The following is a 19634-nucleotide window of genomic DNA, read 5'->3' as shown; positions in this document are numbered from 1 at the left end:
CCAGGGGCCACTGGTCAAGTCAAGTCCGTGGTAGCTTTGGGGCTAATCCTTACTGCTGGTCACAGCCACCTCCACACTTGGCTATCAAAGCAACTTGTTCAAGACATGTGTCACAAGTGTTGTCTGTACTTCCTGGTCTTTCCTTGGGTTTGGCCCCTGAGGAGGAAGGATCAAAAATATGACATGGCATCTGAAGAGATGATTCAGTGGTCAAGAGCACCGACTGCTCTTCCAGAGGTCCTGAGTTCAAATCCCAGCAACCACATGGTGGCTCACAACCATCTGCAGTGAGATCTGATGCCCTCTTCTGGTGTGTCTGAAGACAGCTACAGTGTGCTCATATATAATAAATAAATAAATCTTTTAAAGAAATACGACATGGGCACCGCTGAGGCTCTGCTGCCTCTGTCAGCTTGCTTTCTAAAAACAAGCCCGGAGCAGGCAGGCAGGCAGGCAGGCAGCTGGAGAGTGGTGCTTCTCCCATCTCACAGCCTTACCAGGCCAGAGGACCTACTGGACGATGTTTCAGCTCTCTGTGCACTTACAGCCTGCCATCCTCACCCAGGGCGATTCACAAGTATTCTGGGCCTCAGCTCAGCTTAGTTGATGGCTACCCCACTGACCCCCAGGCAGCTTGACACCCAAGACCCCAGAGTTGAGGTTGCATAAAGCCAGTAGGGTGCTCAGGCGGGGGGGGGGGTGCTGGGAAACCTTTTTACCATCTCCTGTGATTATTTGAGTTAAAGTGACTCTATTTTCACGGGGCTAAAATAGTACTTGTCGTCCTGGAGCTGTTGCCGTCGTTGCCATGGCAACACGGTTCTGGCAGAGCCCCCTCCTCCTCCACTGGGTCTTAAGTAACCCCAGTCCTCATGAAGGTTCAGTGGGGCCCAGTCTGTTTGTAGAGGCCTCCAGACCGGTGCATCACAGTAGTCCATCCGCCTTTGTGCCCATGTGCTCCGGCAGTGCCCCCTAACCTGTGACTCAGGCCTGGGTCCTGGTCCCAAGCAGGCCCCGAGACAGGAGCCCCACTCTGTTCAGCTAAGGTACAGAGAAGGAAGTGAGCATATATGTTTGTTGTATTGCTGCGGCCTAGAATAGCTGCAGGACCTTAAGCCTTTGCCCTGCTTTGGCAGCCATGTGATCCTGGAACAGGTCCAGTGCCTCTCAGGCCTTAGGCCTGCACCCTGGGAGCACGTGACTGAGAAACAAGTATTAGAGCCTCCCAGGCATGTAGAATAAAACCTTGACTCCTCATCCTAGGGAGATGCCGAGGTTTGGGTGGTGATGCCTGGTGCAAAGGGAGTCACAGTTGTGCCCTGTGTGGGATATAGCCTAGAGCTCAGTCTGGGCCCTCTGCACAGTTTGGCTGGTAAGTGTGTGGAACAGCCTAGATGGCTATTCGCTATGCTTTTATTCAGATTCCCTTCTTTCTAGCCTCTTGACCCAACAACCCATGGTTTGTCTTAGCTTTTCTGCTTTTGCTGACCTAGCATTACCCACATTAAAAATATCCAGATAGAGCACACACACAGACACACACACACACACACACACACACACAGAGAGAGAGAGAGAGAGAGAGAGAGAGACATGCTCACAGAGACAAGCACAAGCAGACACACACACACACATGCAGACACACAAAGACACAAGCAGGGGAAGATTATGTCTACACATTCAGGGACGTGTGTACATTCAGTGGTGAAAGTTCTAGTGTCTACAGGTTTTTATTTTCTGAAAAATGTTTTATTTTTACATAAAAATAAAGCTGGTGGATTGACTCAGAGGCCAAAGACTTTGCCATCAACCTTTTCTCCATCCCTAGGTCCCATAAGGTAGGAGAGAACGGATTTCTACAAGTTGTCCTTGTGCAGTAATACAGGTACACACACACACACACACACACACACACACACACACACGACCTCTACACACACCATAATTAGTAAACAGATAATATTAAAGGAAAACATAATTTAATTTGTAGAGTTGCAAGATACACAGGGTTCTTGATCATCTTTTGACTGGAAACCCCTAAGTTAGGACCTCACACAGCCATGGTATGTTTATTGGTGTAAAACACTTAATTTCCATACTATTAAGGATACATTGTATCAGGGTTTCTCAATTTTTGAACAATGTTTTTCTGATTCAGATACCATATTGAGTTGTCCTTTTTTCTTTCTCCAGGTTCCCGCTCTCTGAGACATTTTCTCTGTGTAACAACAGCCTTAGCTGTCCTAGAGTTTACTTTGTAAACCAGGCTGACCTGGAACTCACAGGGACTGGCTTGCCTCTCTCTGTCTTCTCAGTGCCAAGGTTAAAGGCCTGTGCCATCACACCCAGCTCTGACCTATTTTTTTCCTAACATGCATTGCTAGTCCTTTCCTAGGTGAGATATACTACTTGACCTCTTATGAGCACCACACTGCATCCTGAGAGCCAGGATTTCAGGTGTGTGCCACCATGCCTGGTTTCTGCAGTGCCGGAGATTGAAGCCTGGCTTTTCTACATTCTAGGTACTCTACAGACAGAACTACATTCCTAGAAGAAAAGTATTTACTTCTAGTTTTGATATTAAGCATAAGGACATAGGATAATTTTTCCATAATTTTTGGGAGGGTTTCAATAGAGCAAATTTCCAGGTACATTGCAAATAAAAGACAAAATGCTATTTAAATCAAAAGAACAAAATTCCCTTCCTTCTTGTATTATTGAAAGTTGAACTTAGGACCTCACCATGTGCTACAGAGCTACTTTTCTGGTTTTTACTCTGAGTCAGAGTCTTATTAAGTTGTCCAGGCTGCCTTGAGCCTTCAATAATTCCTTTCTCAGTCTCTTAAACAGGCGGGAATTACGGGCTTACACCAACAGGTCTGTTTTTAGCAGTCTATAGATTTAAAAAAAACAAAACCCAAAAAACCAGGGATGATTAGCACAAGTAACTGTGCAGCAGAGGGAGAGACTGGAACTGGAAGAAGACACAGGAAACATCCTTTGGGCATAGAAAGTGAGAAGCAGGATTGTGTGGGGACGGGTACCCAGAGGCCACACGATGGCGTTGGCGGGTAGCCAGCCAGAGCTCAGATCACTGAGGGAGTAGGGCATAGTACCCCCACCTAGCACCAGGATCCAGGTAAGAAAAACAAAGAGCCAAGCCCTCCCTCAGCTGCATCCCTCCTGTGCCCCCTTCTGGGAATGCTCGATACTGCACTTAGGACAGGAAGGACCAGGTGGACTAGAATTTCATCTCTACTCACCAGCAGTTTGGGCGAAATCCAAGATCGAGGCAAAACTGGACACAGGCACCTAGGACTTCTGGTATGTCCCCCAACCATGTCATCCACCCTGTATCCTTTCCACCGCTTCCACAGCTTTGGTTTTCCCAGAATTCCCTGCTTCCCAGGGTCATAGGCTCCTTTGCAAGTTCATCACTTCCTTCCCCTGTAATATGTTGTTAGCTTCCCAAACCAGCTTCTTCCAGAACCTCATCTTCCACATGCAACAGACTCACCACCTACTTGTTTGTTTAGGGCTTTGGGGACAGGGGACATCGTTGTTGTCCCCTGTCCCCCTAACCCCCAGGTTTTCAATGTATATCCCTGGCTGGCCTCTAATGCACAGAGATCAACCTGTCTCTGCCTTCCAAATGCTGGAATTAAAAGCTGCATAACCCAGGGCTGGAGAGATGGCTCAGAGGTTTGGAGAACTGACTATTCTTCCAAAGGTCCTGAGTTCAATTCCCAGCAACCACATGGTGGCTCACAGCCGTCTGTAGTAGTGGGATCTGATGCCCACTTCTGGTGTGTCTGAAGACAGGGACCATGTACTCACATACATACATAAAATCAAAACAAAATTTAAAAGCTGCATAACCCACTCCGGGTGGCCCTAGCATCTATATATGTGAGAGTGTTTTTGTATATGTGGGGCGCTGGTTAGTTCTCAACTTGAGGAAACTAGAGAGCCATTTTGAGAAGGAACCTCATTTGAGAAAATGCCCCCCATCCACAGGCAAGCCTGTGGAACATTTTCTTGGTTGTCGTAGGTGCCCTTCCTGGGTAGGTGGCCTTGAGATGTATTATAAAGCAAACTGAGCAGGCTGGGGGTGGGGCGGCCAGTAAGCTGTGTGCCTGCACCAATTCTCAGTCCCTTTCCTGTGTTCCTGCCTTGGTTTACCTTGGTGGGTTGTGACTCTGGACGGTCTCTAAATCAAATAAACTCTTTCGTCCCTCAGCTGCTTTTGGTCATGGTATTTATCACAATAGGCAGGGAACCAAGGCCCTGTGTGCTCACATGTGACTGAGGCAGCGTTTCTCCCTGAACCTACAAAAGCCAGCGGGGGCTCAGTGATCCCACCTCTACCTTCCACTCAGAGCTGGCTTACTTGTTAGGTGGGTGCCTCTGAGCCACATCTCCAGCCCCACAGAACTGCCATCTCCACAGGTCTGTGTGAAACTCTTGACAGCAGCCTGTTTCAACTGGCATCAGGCTGCAGGAGGGGAAACCCCTCGCCTACGTCTGCACAACTTTTGGCAATGTCCGATGACTGACTGGCTGAACGAATGAACGCAGTTGTTGTCACTTCAGTTGGTTTCTCTAAGTCCCATGATCCCTGACAAAGAAAGGAAACATCTGCTGTGGGGTGCCTCCCTCAGCTGTGAATGCCAAGCACCCATCAGCAAGTGCTCTGGGCCCTTCCTGTTGCAGGTGGGTTCCTGCCAGACCCCACCCAGGTCAGATTCACGTCGGAAAGGTGAACAATGTTTCCTCTCCCCGTAGGCTCTGAGAAAACCAGATAACAGAGATCTGCAGGGAAGCCAGGACTTAGTAGAGCCTCCTGGGGAGGTGGGAGGAGCCCTCACTTAACCCTCTGTAAGCCGCTGGCCACTCCTCACCCTTCCCCACACCTGGGAGTTTTTACCCCGTCCCTCTGTGCTGGCTATTGATACAGCTATCGTCATTTGAGAGTCAACTGAGAAATGCTTCTATATGGCTGGGCTGTAGGCAGGCCTGAAGGACGTTCTCTTACCTGGTCATGTGGAAGGGCCCAGCCGGATGCGGGTGGCACCACTCCTGGACAGGTGGTTCTGGGTACTATAAACAGTCTGAGCAAGCCAGTACACAGCATTCCGCCATGGCCCATCACGCCTGCCTCCAGGTTCCTTCTCTGAGTTCCTGCCCTGACTGCTTTCAATGATTAACTGTTCTATGGAAGTGTCAGAGAAATAAACCCTTTCCTCCCTTTTGGTCAGCGCTTTATTGCAGCAATAGAAACCCAAGTCAAGCACCGTACACTACACCAGCTGGTCGCAAGAGAGCTGAGTGAAGCCAGGCACGTGGGTCCTCCCCACCCAGCCGGGCTTTGGGGAAGGGGCTTCACTGATGACTTCATCTTCTCTGCAACTGAATTTGTTTAAGTCCATTTTGAATTTTAATCCTTATCTGGAAAACTGTCTGTGTTTGTGGCTATAGGAATCTGTGTTTGGGAGTATCCAGCGTCTGTGGAAAACCGGGGAACCGCAGAAACTGTAGGAGGCAGAAAAGGATCTGCCTTCGGTGGTCCAGCCAGGTCTGCTGCCAAACACTCTGCTGTGTCCTGGGGTCTGCCTCACTTCACAGGTTCCAAGGGGACCTCCAAACCCTGCCCACCCTGGAGGAAGTTCTTGAAACCTGCTGCATTGTGACTGGTCTGGTCTGATCTCCATGGAAGTTGGTGGAAACTCTTTGGTGGACAGAGCCTGAGGCCCTGGTGCCCATGTGGCTCCAGAAATCCTGTTCATTACACTGGGTGCCAGGAGAGACCATGGGAACACCCAGCTGAGGGTTCACTGGTGAATAAATCCTGCTGTTTACTGCCAGGCAACACCCCAACTCCATTCACTTTGGAGTTTCACAGATTGGGGTTTTTGATTTGGGAGTTACTACCACCATGACATGCTCCCACCGGCTGGGGTTGCTTTGCTTTGCAAATATTAGCCTCAGGAGAGGAAGGCCAGACAGAGGGAAGGATAGGTAGGTGGTGGGGAAGCTTTTAGGATAGTAGGTTTTATCGATAGACACACTTTTTTTTTTTTTTTGCAACCTGCTTTTGATAAGGGTTCAGCCTTTCCTCTAGCCCACCACCCAGCAGAGGGAGTGAAAAGTTATTAGGATGTGGATGAAGTGGACCTGTTCAGCAATAGTTCTTTGGGGAGGCGGGTGGGGAGCGGGCTTGTTATTATTTAGAAGCAGTTCAGTCCCGTAGCAAACACCAAATATGACTCAGCAGCTGCAGACCAGTCCTCTAGGCAGACACACACCAGGCAGCTGTAGTTCAATCCTGAAGAAACCACCAGGCTCGTCGACCAGCCTGAGGTTGAGGCCGCAGAGGCGGCAAGCGGCTGAAAGAACCTCATGAGCAGTTCTTGGGTGAGTTTCTCTGGGTGGCGGCTTTATCACAGGTTGAGCTCAACAACAGTATGTATGTGTGTTGTTATCGAAGAAATGATGCAGAGCAAACCAAACTCACTGGGGTCACATTTACACCCCCTCATCAAGCATCCTTTCTTGTGTCTGCTAACATCTTTCACCTGTGTCTGCTTCAGGAACAACAGAAGGCTTTAAATTTACACGTTTTTAATGTATCTGGGTGTTTGGCCTGCATGTATGTATGTGTACCATACATGTGTCTCGGTGACCACAGAGACCAGGAAGAGGGCTTTGGATCCCCTGGGACTGGAATTTGAGTTAGGTGTGGGTGCTAGGAATAGAACCTTCTGGAAGGGCAACCTGTGCTCCTTACCATTGAGCCACCTCTCTCTCCAGTTTCTACCGGAGGCTTCTAACCACTGGGCTACAACCCCAGCAAGGACTGACTTGCTTTTTGTTTGTTTTTTAAGAACCTGGACACCACGTGATGATCCTGGCACAGAGAGAGAAGCTAGGCCTCAATGGGTCTTAGTGAACACAAAGGGAGGTGTGTGGTAGATTGGGAGAATATGTTGAAACTGTGAGAATGCATGGGGGGATATGTGAGGTTTTGGGGGTGCTCAGTGGAGGGTAGGGGGATGGCAGTGGTTGCCTTGGGAACAGTGATGCTGAGGCAGCTTTCAGGAGCATGCAGAAGGGCAGGTAGAGGGGCTGGAAAGGCGTCAGGGAGCCTGGGCCACATAGGGTGCCCTTGACTTAAAAAAAAAAAAAAGATGAAAAGTAAAATGTGAAGACGATGACCAGGGAAGGCTGGAGAACAACATGCCGGGTGAGTCTGCTGTTGTTAGAAGTAAATTGGACACCGCAGAACATGGCGTTAATCCCAGAACATGGGAGGACAAAGCAAGCAGTCTGAGTTTGAGGCTAGCCTCGACTACATGGGCTACATAGCCACGGAACTACACAGAGACAAACAGAAAAGTAAGAAAAAGTCCAAGCAGCCCAGCCTAACTCAGGCTGCCATCTTAACCTCTTGGGCTGAGGCAGGAGGACTGAGGGTTCAAGGCTGGCCCAGGCAATGTATGAGGTGACATCTCAAAAATACTGAGTAGCTGTATCAGTGGCTCAGCGGTTAAGCTCACCGGCTTGCACTTGGCATCTCATGACTGGCTCAAACTCCAGTTCCAGGGTGAGCCCACAGCTCTTCTTGTCTCTTCAGGGCACTGCACCCAAGAGGTGTGCAAATACACAGGAATACACACACTGGCAAAACAACACTCGTATACCGAAAATAAAAACAAACCTTTTGTCCAAGTCCCAGTACTAAAACAAACAAAAAATGTCTGAGAACTCAGTGGGCCAAACATCTGGAATCTCAGGCGTGTGAGGATAAGGAGTGCTCATAGCTAATGCAGGAATCTGTACAGGGGTTACAGAGGTGCAGAGAAACCAGGTTTGAGGCCAAAGGGTTTAAAAACTTATTATCTGAGACATTACTGGGGATTACCAGGCTGGCCTATGGCTCCCGGTCCTCCTGCCTCAGCTTCTCTAACATTGGATTATGGGAATGCCACTATTTTTTAGAAATTATCTTTAAAATGAAAATCTTTAAAAGCTACTTGAAGTTTTAAAAATCTTTAAAAGCTACTTGATTAAAGGCGGTCGTGGCACACGCCTTTAATCCTAGCATTTGGGAGCCGGAGGAAGGTGTATCTCGGAATTCAAGGCCAACCTGGTCTACAGAGTGAGCTCCAGGGCAGCCAGAGCTACACAGAGAAAGTCTGTCTCAGAAAAACAAAACAAACAAAAAGGCATCTGAAGAAGATGACCAGCAGGCTGCCAACAGGTGTCTTCTAGGGAGAACACAGAATTCAAGATCAGGGCCGCTGCGTCTTCTCAGCTCTCCAGCGTCGCCTCAGTGCCTGGCACCAAGAAGAACGAAGCACGCGTGTGGAATGTAAAGCGAAAGGCTAAGAAAGGCCTTACGATTTTCCAGATCTGTCCGGCCGAGAAGCTAACTGGAGCAGAGGTAGCGAGTATAGACAGGCTTTCCCGGGCGGGGATGGGGGATGCCGCTGCAGTTAGCAGGGCTGGGACCCGAGGGCTAGACCAACTCGTACTTTGACGAGTCGCTCAGCTCCACGCAGCCTCGGGGACCCCGCGGACAGCTGGAGTTCGTATGCCGAGGTCTGAAAACACCGGACAACCCGCACCTCCAACAAGTTGCCCGGCGCTTCGGTACAACAGCCCCAGTAAGACTAAGAAGCGCGGGGCGGAGTGGCCCGGCTGTCCCTGGGCTATTCGGGTCGCCGCCCGTTGCCGGGCAAAGCCACACCGTACGCGCTCCCATTGGCCGCAGGTGGCCGCGCCCCGCCCGACAGGTAGTTTAGCCTGCACTCTGGTTATTGGACCGCGACTGCGCGGTCCCCCAAGGATTGGCCCAGGTGGCGGCCCCGGGGAGCCCTCATTGGCCACAGGTGGCTCCCGCCCCGTGGATTGGCCGTCTCAACGGCCAGGTTCCGCCCCCGTCCAGTGCCCCCCTCCCTCGCCCCGCGCACCGCCCAAGTTCCGCGGAGTTGGCGAAGCGGGTGCCGTCGGTCCCGCGCTGCGCGCTCCCTTCCGCGTTCCGCCGTCTGCCCCGCCTGGCAACCCGGCCCTGCTCCGGGGCCGCTAGCCATGGCCCGAGCGCCTTGGACGCAGCGCTGACGGCGGCTGGCGGAGTGCGCCATGCCCAGCAGGACCGACCCCAAGATGGACAGGAGCGGCGGCCGCGTCCGTCTAAAGGCGCACTACGGCGGGTGAGCGCGCAGCGCCCAACAGCGGGCAAAACGGGTTGCACGGCGGCGGAGCTTCGGGGCATTCGGGGTGCTGCGCGCGAGGGAGGCAGGGAGGCGACGGCCAGGCGCCCCGGGAGCTGTCGTGGCGCCCTTCTATGTGGCCCGAGGGAAACCTTGAGGGCGGGGCGCGCTCCAAGTAGCTTTTTCTCTCTGGGCGCACACAGTAGGCGGGTGTTTTTGCGCTCCCATCCGTGGTCTCAGTGAGGGACACCAAGGACAAACTTGCATGGTCTAAAAGTTTTCATCAGATTGTGAAAATTTCTGGTGCATAAACAAGCAAACAAACAAAAAACTAACCAAGGTTATTTAAATTGACCGCGGTTTAAATGTAAGAAAGACCTTTGACCCAGGTAAAGTACGCGCAAGAATGCTTGAAGTTGTGGGAACATTAGAGCACATTTTCGCAGCTTTGTTTTGGCGACAGAACTGTTTGGAGATCCCCAGAAAGAATACAGTCTTTCCCTGTTTTTAGGACAGGAATGAATGATGGACGTTTATGTCACTTCCCTATAGGTGATTTGAGGGGTGGGGCTGGCCTCAGCCCTTAGCTCTGGATTCTGGGAGGGAGAGGGTGGAGTGTGTATATGGGCGAATAGAGGCGTGAGCATTTGACAGTGGTCTGTACGGTTGCCCGGGAGCACTGAGTGATGAGAGCGGAGTGGTGGTGTAGGTTTTCTGGTGGCTGGTTCGCCCAACCTGGGCTGGAGGATCCCATGATCTTGCCTCTCTCTCTGACTGTGTAGACAGAAGGGGGTAGAGGCCTAAGGTTTTGATGGCTTCTTCCTTAGGTGCTGTGCATCCTGGAAGCAACCTGGGTACAGTACCCAGGTCAAGGGTGGAGGGTCGCTGCTCTCAGGAGAAAGGGAGTGAAGTGGAATGCTTGTCCTGTAGCTGGCTGAACGGGGCTCTCGGCATTCCTAGGAGTTTTACAGAGTGGCCCGTCCCAGCCACAGAGACAAGTGGCTGTAGTCGTTTGGAGGTGGTTCTTTGCCTGGGTAGAAGGCATGCATTTCAGACTCAGGGACACTGTGGCCAACTTCTGTTGGTCTTGGATTTGGAGGCGGGTTTCTGGTAGAGCCAGAAAAAGAAAGATTTTGGGGTTGAGGGGTGGCAGCCAGCCCCACCTGAAGATGTCAGATCTGCAGCCCTGCTTCTGGCCTGGAGTGCCCCTGCCGAAAGGGAACCCTTAGCAGTGTCTTCCGGCTTGTAGATTTTTTTGGTGAGCCTGTTGAAGCTGACAGACTGTCTCATCTGCCTGGAACCCCCAAACTAAAGCCAAGGCCCTCAGGGGAGGTATCCACCCTTCCCTTAGGGTGGGTTCAGCCAACACCTTAGGGTAATGGCTCACCTTGGACAGTTCCCCCTGTCCTAGACTTGTCAGTCTTGCCCACCCCCCCTCCCTTTTGCCCCTGGGGAGCACTTTGGTTACTGGCAGTGTAATTCAACCTGTTGACTCCAGTTTCCTCAACTGACAAAAGCAGCGCCCCCTTCCCTTTCTTCCCTACCTCCCCTCTCCCGTTCTCTACCCCTTCCTGCCTTTTTTCCTTTCTCCCCACTTCTCCACCCCCCTGCACCCCTCCTGTACCCCTTCTCCTCTCATCTCCCCCTGGAAGAATCTCCTTCACAGCTTTCCTCCCACTTACTCTGAAATCTGCCAACTGGGTATCTCTACAGAGCTTGAGCCCTTTGCAGTGATATGAGAAATGCAGAGATACTCTCTCAGCTGTGAAAGTTATAAATTGGGGGGGGGGGGGAATGATCTGTCCAGGAAGGCAGTGTCCTGAGACCTCAGGGTTAGACTCTGCCTTAACGGAGGTGACAGCCACAGCTGAGAGTCAAAGATACAGCCCCGTCCTTAGACAGCGATGGCCTTTTGCCCTCCAGTTGTCTGTCCAGTCCTTTGAGGCTTGAGAAAGGGGTGCTACCACCAGTGATCATCTATATTCAAGTAGTGTCAGGCAACACTGTGTTCTCAGGGGATTACAGGAGAGCTTGACAATTCCAAAACTTCAGACACCACAGAGGGTGGGTCTTCCCTCCGGCTGAGGCTCTTGTTACAAACTTTCATGTTGGAGGACCTGCATTTGGCTGTTGAAGATGCAAGAGTCAGTCCGGTGGGTAGTCCATCCAGGCGGGTCAGACTTCTGTGAGGTGCTGTTGCTTAGAGGTGCGGCATGAGGGAAGCTCTCCAAAGACTGCTAAATGGGGGTGGGGTGGGGGTGAGGGACATGTGACCAGGGTGCTAGTTCAGTGTCATGTGGTACTTCCTAAGGTCCACCTGTCCTCTGGGCATTGGAGAGTGTAAGTGGAGGATGGTGTCTAAGGGTTCAGAAAGAGGTCCAAGAAAAAGATGTCAGACCTGATTTCCAGAGTTCCTAGTTGGAAGGCTGGCAGTGCTGAGTACACTGAGCAGTGTGGGCACTATGTCAAGGTGACTCCAGTTGACGGGCCTGGGGTTGGGGCTTGATCTTTGGAGTCCCTACTTTGGACGTCTCTGTGCCTTAGTTTTGTTATCTGCCATGATTCTATGGGAGTAGGAGCAGAATCTGTTTCTGTCACAAGTGGGGGGCCTGGACAAGTGCTGGCTGGCAGGGCTTGGTAGGAGATGGAACATCTATCCCTGACTCTACAGAGTAGATGAGACCCATGGGCCAGTAGGTCCCAGAAAGCCTGGCTAGTGTGTTGAGGGTTGGGTAGGTGCTGGATCCTTTTGCTCTGAATTTTGTCAGTAGACAGGGTCTTTGTTTATAGATACTTGTGTGACCCAGTTTAGATAGCCCAGTGGGGAAGCCAGAGAGGGTATCAGCAGCAACCCCGGCCAGTATTTCTATACCAGAGATTTTTCAGGTTTCCTTTCCTAAGCCTTTTTTTTTTCCCCATGAATGTCAGACATGAGTGGATTTTTCACTGCAGCTTCAGGGAGGGTGTGGTTCCTGCTTAGTTTCCATGGGAATGAGTTATTCTTCCCTAAAAGGAATATAGGGGAGCAACACCCCACTTCTCATTTCCCTCCTCCAGGGCATGTCTCTGAGCCACCTCCTACTACTGAGTTTTAAGTCCCATCTGGGAATGAAAAGATAAGAGACGGTGTCATTCTGAGGTTTGATTTCCCAAGAAACAGGACTTTCATAATTGCTACACCGGGGTAGAGGTGGGTCAGGTTCCACCAGGATGCCCAAGAATTGCTTTGATTAATTAATTGTTCGTTTCTCTGGGTAACATACCTTGGTTTTCACCTTTTGGGAGAAGATTTGACTTCGGTGTTTTACCTGAAACGAAGGTAATGTATTCCTGTCTGCATCCTGAGGTTCTCCTTTGGCGCCTAGTAGGTGCAGTTGTTTGACCTCCACTAGGGGGCGCCTTCTGTCCCTTCAACTTGGTTCTCTGTGGCTGCATGAGTTTTTAAAGGCTGGTCAGTGGTTCTATTTTGTGTGTGTGTGAGGGGGGGGGGGCTTTCATTGTCTTTTGGGGTGGGGAGATTTTCATCTCGGTTTATCTTATCGGCAACTTAGCTAAGCAGTGTTTGGTCACATTCAGATACGATCCTGGTGACAGATATCCCTGTCCTCTTTGTCCCAGGGACATCCTGATTACCAGCGTGGATGCCATGACAACATTCAAGGACCTCTGTGAGGAAGTGCGAGACATGTGTGGCCTGCACCAGCAGCACCCACTCACCCTCAAGTGGGTGGACAGTGAAGGTAGCCTCAGTCTTGGGACGGTCAGTCTGAGCCCCGCTGGGCTTTGACTAGGCAGCTTCCCCCACAAGGTGTACCTCTAAACTCAGTAGAACCAAGAATTCTTCAGTAGGGGCAGCTGCAAATGGGCAAATAGGGCCGGTACAGAAAGGGCAGCACTAAAAGCTTAGGCAAAGGGAGGGGGACTGTTCCTACGGCATGGGGACCTCTGGTCTCAGCTGAGGCTGGAGGAAGCTTGGTGCATTTCCTGTCTCCCACCTGACTCTTTACCTGACTTTCTAGTGTCCTGGCGTTTAGAAAGGGCTAGCTCTTCATTCCCCTGGAAGAACCAGGAGATCGGGTCCTTGCCTTTTGGTTTTTTTCTCCTTTCCTTTCTCATCTCTCTCCCTTTGTACCTCCTTTTTCCCCGGCTTCTTCTCTCTCCCTTTTTTTCCCCTCTCTTCCCTTCCTTCTCTCTTCTCTCCCTCCTTTCTGCCCATCTCTCTTGCTTTCTCTCTTGCTTCATCCGTGTCTCTGTCTTTCTCTGCCTCTGTCTCTCTGTCTTTTTCTGTGTCTCTCTTTTTCTCTCCTTCCCTCCTTCTTCTTCCTCTTTCTTTCCCACATCCAGACCCATCAGAAACTGGGATGGGATGGGGGATAGCCGGGAGAGACTCCTTCCACTGACTAAGCCGTCAGTCAGAGACAGTGGAGCAGGCAAAGCAGGTACCACATGGCTTCTCCTGTTTCAGCAGGACTGCTGGCACACAGGGCTGGGTTTGTGCAGCTCCACATCCATCAAGGGCTAGGGAGACGTCCTTAACCTAGGCCACCTCAGAGGGGTGCTGCCCCACACGCTCTCAGAGCTCCCAAGGCTGTGAGTGAACATGACTCCCTTCCAGGGTGGACAGGTTCTTACAAGGGACCCACAGGACCCCTGAGGGAAAATCAGCTCATTGCTTTGGATGGCTGTTCTGGAATCTCTGTGCGGATCATGAACGATGAGACTTTGCCCGCCCAAACTTCTGTCTGTACTGCTGAGTGAGCAGGGGCACTGAGTAGCTCAGACCTCTTCACCTTCGTGGTCTGATCCGTACCTCTTGCCTCCACCCCCTAGGTGACCCTTGTACTGTGTCCTCACAGATGGAGCTGGAGGAGGCCTTCCGCCTGTCCTGCCAGGGCAGGGATGAAGTGCTCATCATTCACGGTAAGTGAGCGCGCTGGGGCAGGCTCCTCATCGGTCCGCTTGGTCTGTGGAGAGGAAATTATCTGGCTCACACATCCTGATCACAGTCCATCACTGAGGGAAACCCAGGCAGGAACTCAAGCAGGGCAGGAACCTGGAGGCAGGAATCTAAACAGAGATCCCTGTCCAGGGGTGGCACCACCACCCACAGTGGTCTGGGCCTTCCCACAGCAGCCATTGATCAAGACAGTTGTCCCACAGACTTGCTTAAGGGCCAGTCTGATGGAGGCATTTTCTCAGCTGAAGTTCCCCTTTCTCAGACAACCCTGGCATGTGACGAGTGCACCAAACAAGAGCGTAGCCAGAGGGACTCCCCTCAATGATGGGGATCTTCCGACTTCTAATGACTGGAAGCCACATGGAGGCTGGCAGTATAAAATCTTACAATATTCAAATGTATTTATAAAAGTAAATTTATGTCTTCTGACCTCTTCAGGTTCCCACAAGCTTGTGACACACATACATACATTGAATCAGAGACACACACACATACACGTAAAAATAAAAATTCAAGAGCAAATTTGCTCAATTAGAAATGTGTTGTTCTACTTCTTTATTGTCTGCATGCACATGTGTGCACACGTGTGTGCTTGCGTGCCACAATCCATCAGACTTGATAGATGCCTTCACCCACTGACCTTGTGGCGGGCACAGGCTTGTAATCCCCGTCCTTGAAGTGGTGATGGGAAGATTGAGAAGCCTCCAGGAAAACTTGTGTTATAGAATCCGTGAAAGCCGGCCTGGATCTCCTTTCGAAGTAAAAAGGGCAGAGGCTATGGATCCTAGAGCTCAGCAGAGAGCCTACCTAGCATTCTCAAGGTCCTAGGCCTAATACTTTTCCTTTTTTAAGATTTATTTACTTAATGTATGTGAGGACACTGTCTCTGTCTTCATACACATCAGAAAGGGGCATTGGACCCCATGACAGATGATTGTGAGCCAGGTTTAATTCTTAGTGCTGCTTTTTAAAATTCAATTTTCAAGATAATGGCTGTCCTTTCTTATTTCCAAGTTACATTACTAATGAGAACTGCTATCTTCCTTTTAAGAGCTCTGCATTTTTTTCTTTTTCTTTATTAAATTATTTATTTACAGTCCAAAAGTTGTCCCCCTTCCTGGTCCCCCTTCCCTGAGTTACACACACACACACACACACACACACACACACACACACACACACACACACACCATAGCTCTGTTTTTCAAAAGCCCTTTTCCCTGGAACCTTACATGGGTTTGACATGAAAATAAGATTGGGCTTTTGAGTTTGTGCTGAGGAACATCTCCAGGGTCCTCAGCTGGGTGGTGGTAGCACGTGCCTTTAAAATCCCAGAGTTCTGGAGGCAGAGGCAGGCAAATCTCTGTGAGTTTGAGGTCAGCCAGGGCTGTTACACAGAGAAAGCCTGTCTCAAGAACGAAGAATAAAAAAGAACAGGTCCTTGTGGAGACTGAGGGAACACTTTGATCTGACTCAGGGCAGACGTTCCCTGAGGCACAGTGTTAATGACACGTCAACCACTAACCTTATCATTTTCTTTCTTTTTATCCAGTTTTCCCAAGCATCCCAGAACAACCGGGCATGCCTTGTCCTGGAGAAGACAGTGAGTGTTCAATTAAAAACTTATTTGTCTTACTTTGCGTATATGGGTGTTTTGCCTGTACGTGTGTCTATGTACTTCATGAGCATCTGATGCCTGCAGAGGCCACAAGGTGGCATCAGCTCCCCTAAAACTGGAATTGGTTTATGGGTTGCCACAGGGGTACTGGGAATCAAACCCAAGTTCTCTGCATGGGCAGCCAAGTACTCTAACCACTGAGCTGTCATTCTAGCCTAAGTAGGCTTAAATTTCCTCTTGACACATGCCATGTGCTACAGGTTAAACTGTTGTCTACTATACCAGGGCATTGAGTGGGTACTGTGTGAAGTTGGGCGTTGGGACCCAGAGTCATTTACCCTGAGAGGACTCGTAACCTCAAGGATCCCTTTTCACTCCGCCTAGCTTCTGAATCGTTTCTGTGGCTGTGATGTGGCTGACTGGGGCTTTGTGGGCAATGGGGAAGGTGAGGGTGGGAGGCATGGTTGGCTCCGTTCTTAGGTGGCAGAGTAGAAGATCCAGAGAGTGCCCTGATTTATCCCAGGAGGAAAACAGATATGCATCTGTAGCACTGTCTGCCCCAGTGGAGACCACCCCAGGCCTGGCCTTCTTGCTCTCTTCCTGCCTGTCTCCCTGTGTCAGGCGGTAGGAGACGAGGAAAGCAGGTCTCAGGAGTAGCGGGTTCCGAGGGGAGCTTTGTCCTGGAGGCCATGCTTAGGTGTTAAGGGATGGTAAGGCTCCTGGGAGTGTCAGCTTCTAGCTTACCTAGTTACTAAAGGAGAAGTACCCGAAGTTGTACAACCCAGTGTGATTAGAGGGGGCCGGTGGGTGGCCCATGTGTTTTGTCTCCAGCTCAGGGTCATAGGGTAGAAAGTCCAAGAGAGAATATAAATACGTTTGTGCCTGTATGGGAGTGTTTCTCAGAGGCCTTTTTGGCAGACTGGGTGGTGTGTGTGGAACCTGATGTTTCCTCTGGGCTGCCCATGTCCTGTGGAGGGACAGGCACCTGTCATCTACTATGAGCAAAGCAATGAAATAAGGCAGAGGCTGGCGAGGTGGCTCAGCTCTCATCTGGTGACGTGAGTTCAATCCCTGGGACCCATGTCAAAGTGGGAGACAGCCATCTCTATGATTATACTCTGACCTCCAAACACTATAGCACACGTGTACCTGTGCTCATACACATCATATGCACAAATACATGCTCATATAATAACAGTAAAGTTAAAAAAAAAAAAAAACAACGTAAGCCAGTGGAAGAGGGAAGATGAGGTTGTCTTTGTCTCACTTCTGACTTTCAAACACCGATGTTTAGTGCCCTAGCTGGGCAGCCCCTGGCCTGCTTTCCCTCTTGGGTTCACTGGTGTCTGCTACGGTGACAAGATTGTGTTCATATCTTCTACCTCGTGTTATTGGGAGAGTCTCCAGGTAGCTCACAGGGCAAGAGGGGGTAGCTCAAGGTGTTTGAGTTCTGTCTCAGCCCTGCCCCAGGGGTACAAGCTTGTTGGCTTCCTGTTTGTGTGTGGATGTGGTAGGGAGGGTGCTGCCTTGTGTTGGTGTGGCTGTTGCTATACAGTGTTATCATTAAATGTATAAGAGTCTGGGGTCTATGTTAAAGACTAGAAGTCGAGTGTGAGAGGGTGGGTCCTTACCACCCTGTGGGGATGCAGCGACTGTAGCTAAGTCTTAAGAAGGGCTAAGCTGCTCACATGAGTAGGCCCTTGAGACAATTGCTGGGGTGGCTCCGTCTCTGATAGACACGCACTTTTGTCCAAACATACCATAGAACCTTTGCTGAGATCAGTGGATGATTGACAGGCCAGGATCTCCCTTATGGACCACCCTGCCCTGGCTGGATGTTGCACTAGGGTATAGAATTTCTCTGGAGTGTGGAAAGTGTGACCCTAGCACAGGGTCCCTCAGGATTTGCAATATTGGCATTTTGTTACACTTCCCACTTGATCCTTGTACCCAGCTCTGACACAGGAAACCCCTGTTCTGATTGTCCAGGGGAACTGTGTGACTTTACTGTCTGCAAGGACATTTGTGTTTATAGTTTTGTTGAGGGTCAGTGAGGAGGGTCAGCCTGGTGAGATGTAAATCCTAGGACAACGTGAGGTGGAGGGATGGATGCATGAGTAGAACATAAAACAGATGTGGATACAATTTTGCAAACTTTGCAGGACCTGGTTGACATGGGGCAAGGAAGTGTCTGGGAGTGCCACATTGTATCTCAGCAGATCACCTTCCTACCCCCTGAACTCCTGAGGCTAGTCAAACTCTAACCTGTTTCTAAGCTAACTCGATTAACTGTAAAGTGCTTAGTTAACATTTACCACCTGGAAACAAACAGCATCTGTACCCACTGCTTAGCAGCCACCACCTCTACCCTATTCCACACTTCAGCAGCCACCCACTGCCCTAGTGTGGTATCCCCCAGCCTGTGCTCTGTCTCCATGGCTTTGTCTGTTCTGAAAAGACTCACTTGCTTCTTGTGTACCCAAGGCTGGCCTCAAACTCAGAGATCCTCCTGCCTCTGCCTCTCGAGTGCTGGGATTAAAAGTGTGTACCAGCACAGGCTGGCTTCCTTTAGTTTTTTAATTTTTAAATTTCTGGGAGAATACACATAATTAAGTTTTTTATTTATATTATGTAAGTACACTGTAGCTGTAGACCTCTGGAAGAGCAAGGAGCCATCTCCCCAGCCCTTTAATTAGGTTTTTAATCACCTTTTTTCCCCTTTTTATTTTCTTTCCTTTCTTTTCCCCTTTGAGAGGGAATTTCAGTGTTACCCAGGCTGCCCTTGAACTCTTGGATTCAAGCAGTGCTTCTGTCCCAGCATCCGAAGTATGTAGGACTTCAGCATCCTTTGCCTACCTGTGTTTGAATTGAGCTGGTTTTGTGTTTTAATGCTTTATTTTTATTTTATGTGCATTGGTGTTTTGCATGTTTCATTTCTGTCAGAGGGAGGGAGTCAGACCCCCTAGAACTGGAGCTAGGGACAGTTGTAAGCTGCTGTGTAGGTACTGGGAATTGAACCCAGGTCCTCTGGAAGAGCAGCCTATGCTTTTAACTGTTGAGGCCTCTCTCCAGCCCCTGAGTTGTGCTGTTTTTGTTGGTGAGTGTTAGGGCTGTTTGTATACTCTGCATCTTAGTCTCTGCTCAGTGATGGCTTACAAATACTTTCTTTTCCTGAATATTGCCCTTTTTTTGTTGACATTCATAGTTTTAACATTTTTCTTAAAGTTGTTTGTTTTCAACTCTTTTGTTGCCTCTGCCTTTGATGTGGAGTCTGAAGGATTGTTGCCAAGTACCATGATGTGATGTTTTTGCTTGAGTTTTCTTCTACAGTTTTATAGTTTGAGCTTTGTGTGTTTGCATGCATGTGTCTGGTGCAGCAATTGGAATTACGACTTATCACATGCTAATAACTTTACTGCCAAGCTATGTGCAGAGTTTTGTGGGTTCTGTTTCATATTTGGGCCATTAATCCATTTTAGGTTAGGTCTTGTATATCTGACCTTGAACTCAGAGATTCACCTGCCTCTCAGCTTTCTGAGTGCTGGGATTAAAGGCATATGCCTCCATGCCTGGTTTAGCTCTTGTAATTTATGTCTTGTAAGAGTTATAACTTTTTCTTGTGCCATTTGTTGAAAAGATTCTTCTTTTCCTAATGAGGGTCTTGGCATCCATGTTAATCATGTTCATGTATATGCAAGGATTTGTTTCTGGGTTCTCTTGTCATGGTTTGCATATGAAATACCTACCATATGCTCACATTTTTGAAGGTTTGGCTCCGATAAGAGCTGGTGGTGCTGTTCAGAGAAATTTTGAAACCTTTGGACACTGGACTTCAAAGGCTTAAATG

General features: G+C 49.8%; 1 protein-coding gene across 1 annotated transcript in view; it reads left to right on the top strand.

Annotated features, from left to right (window-relative positions):
* Positions 1-9091: 9091 nt before the first annotated feature.
* PRKCZ (protein kinase C zeta) overlaps positions 9092-19634 on the top strand; it is a 96993-nt gene continuing 86450 nt past the window's right edge. Inside the window, exons 1-4 of the mRNA XM_080921059.1 lie at positions 9092-9212; positions 12831-12952; positions 14043-14132; positions 15722-15772. Of these exons, the coding sequence (XP_080777185.1) occupies positions 9142-9212; positions 12831-12952; positions 14043-14132; positions 15722-15772 (334 nt within the window). The 5' untranslated portion in view covers positions 9092-9141. The remainder of the gene's footprint in view (positions 9213-12830; positions 12953-14042; positions 14133-15721; positions 15773-19634) is intronic.

This window comes from Micromys minutus (genome assembly GCF_963924665.1).
Source record: "Micromys minutus genome assembly, chromosome: 9".
NCBI classification, from domain to species: domain Eukaryota; kingdom Metazoa; phylum Chordata; class Mammalia; order Rodentia; family Muridae; genus Micromys; species Micromys minutus.
Note: the sequence above shows the minus strand (reverse complement) of the source record. Positions and strands in the feature narration are given on the sequence as shown.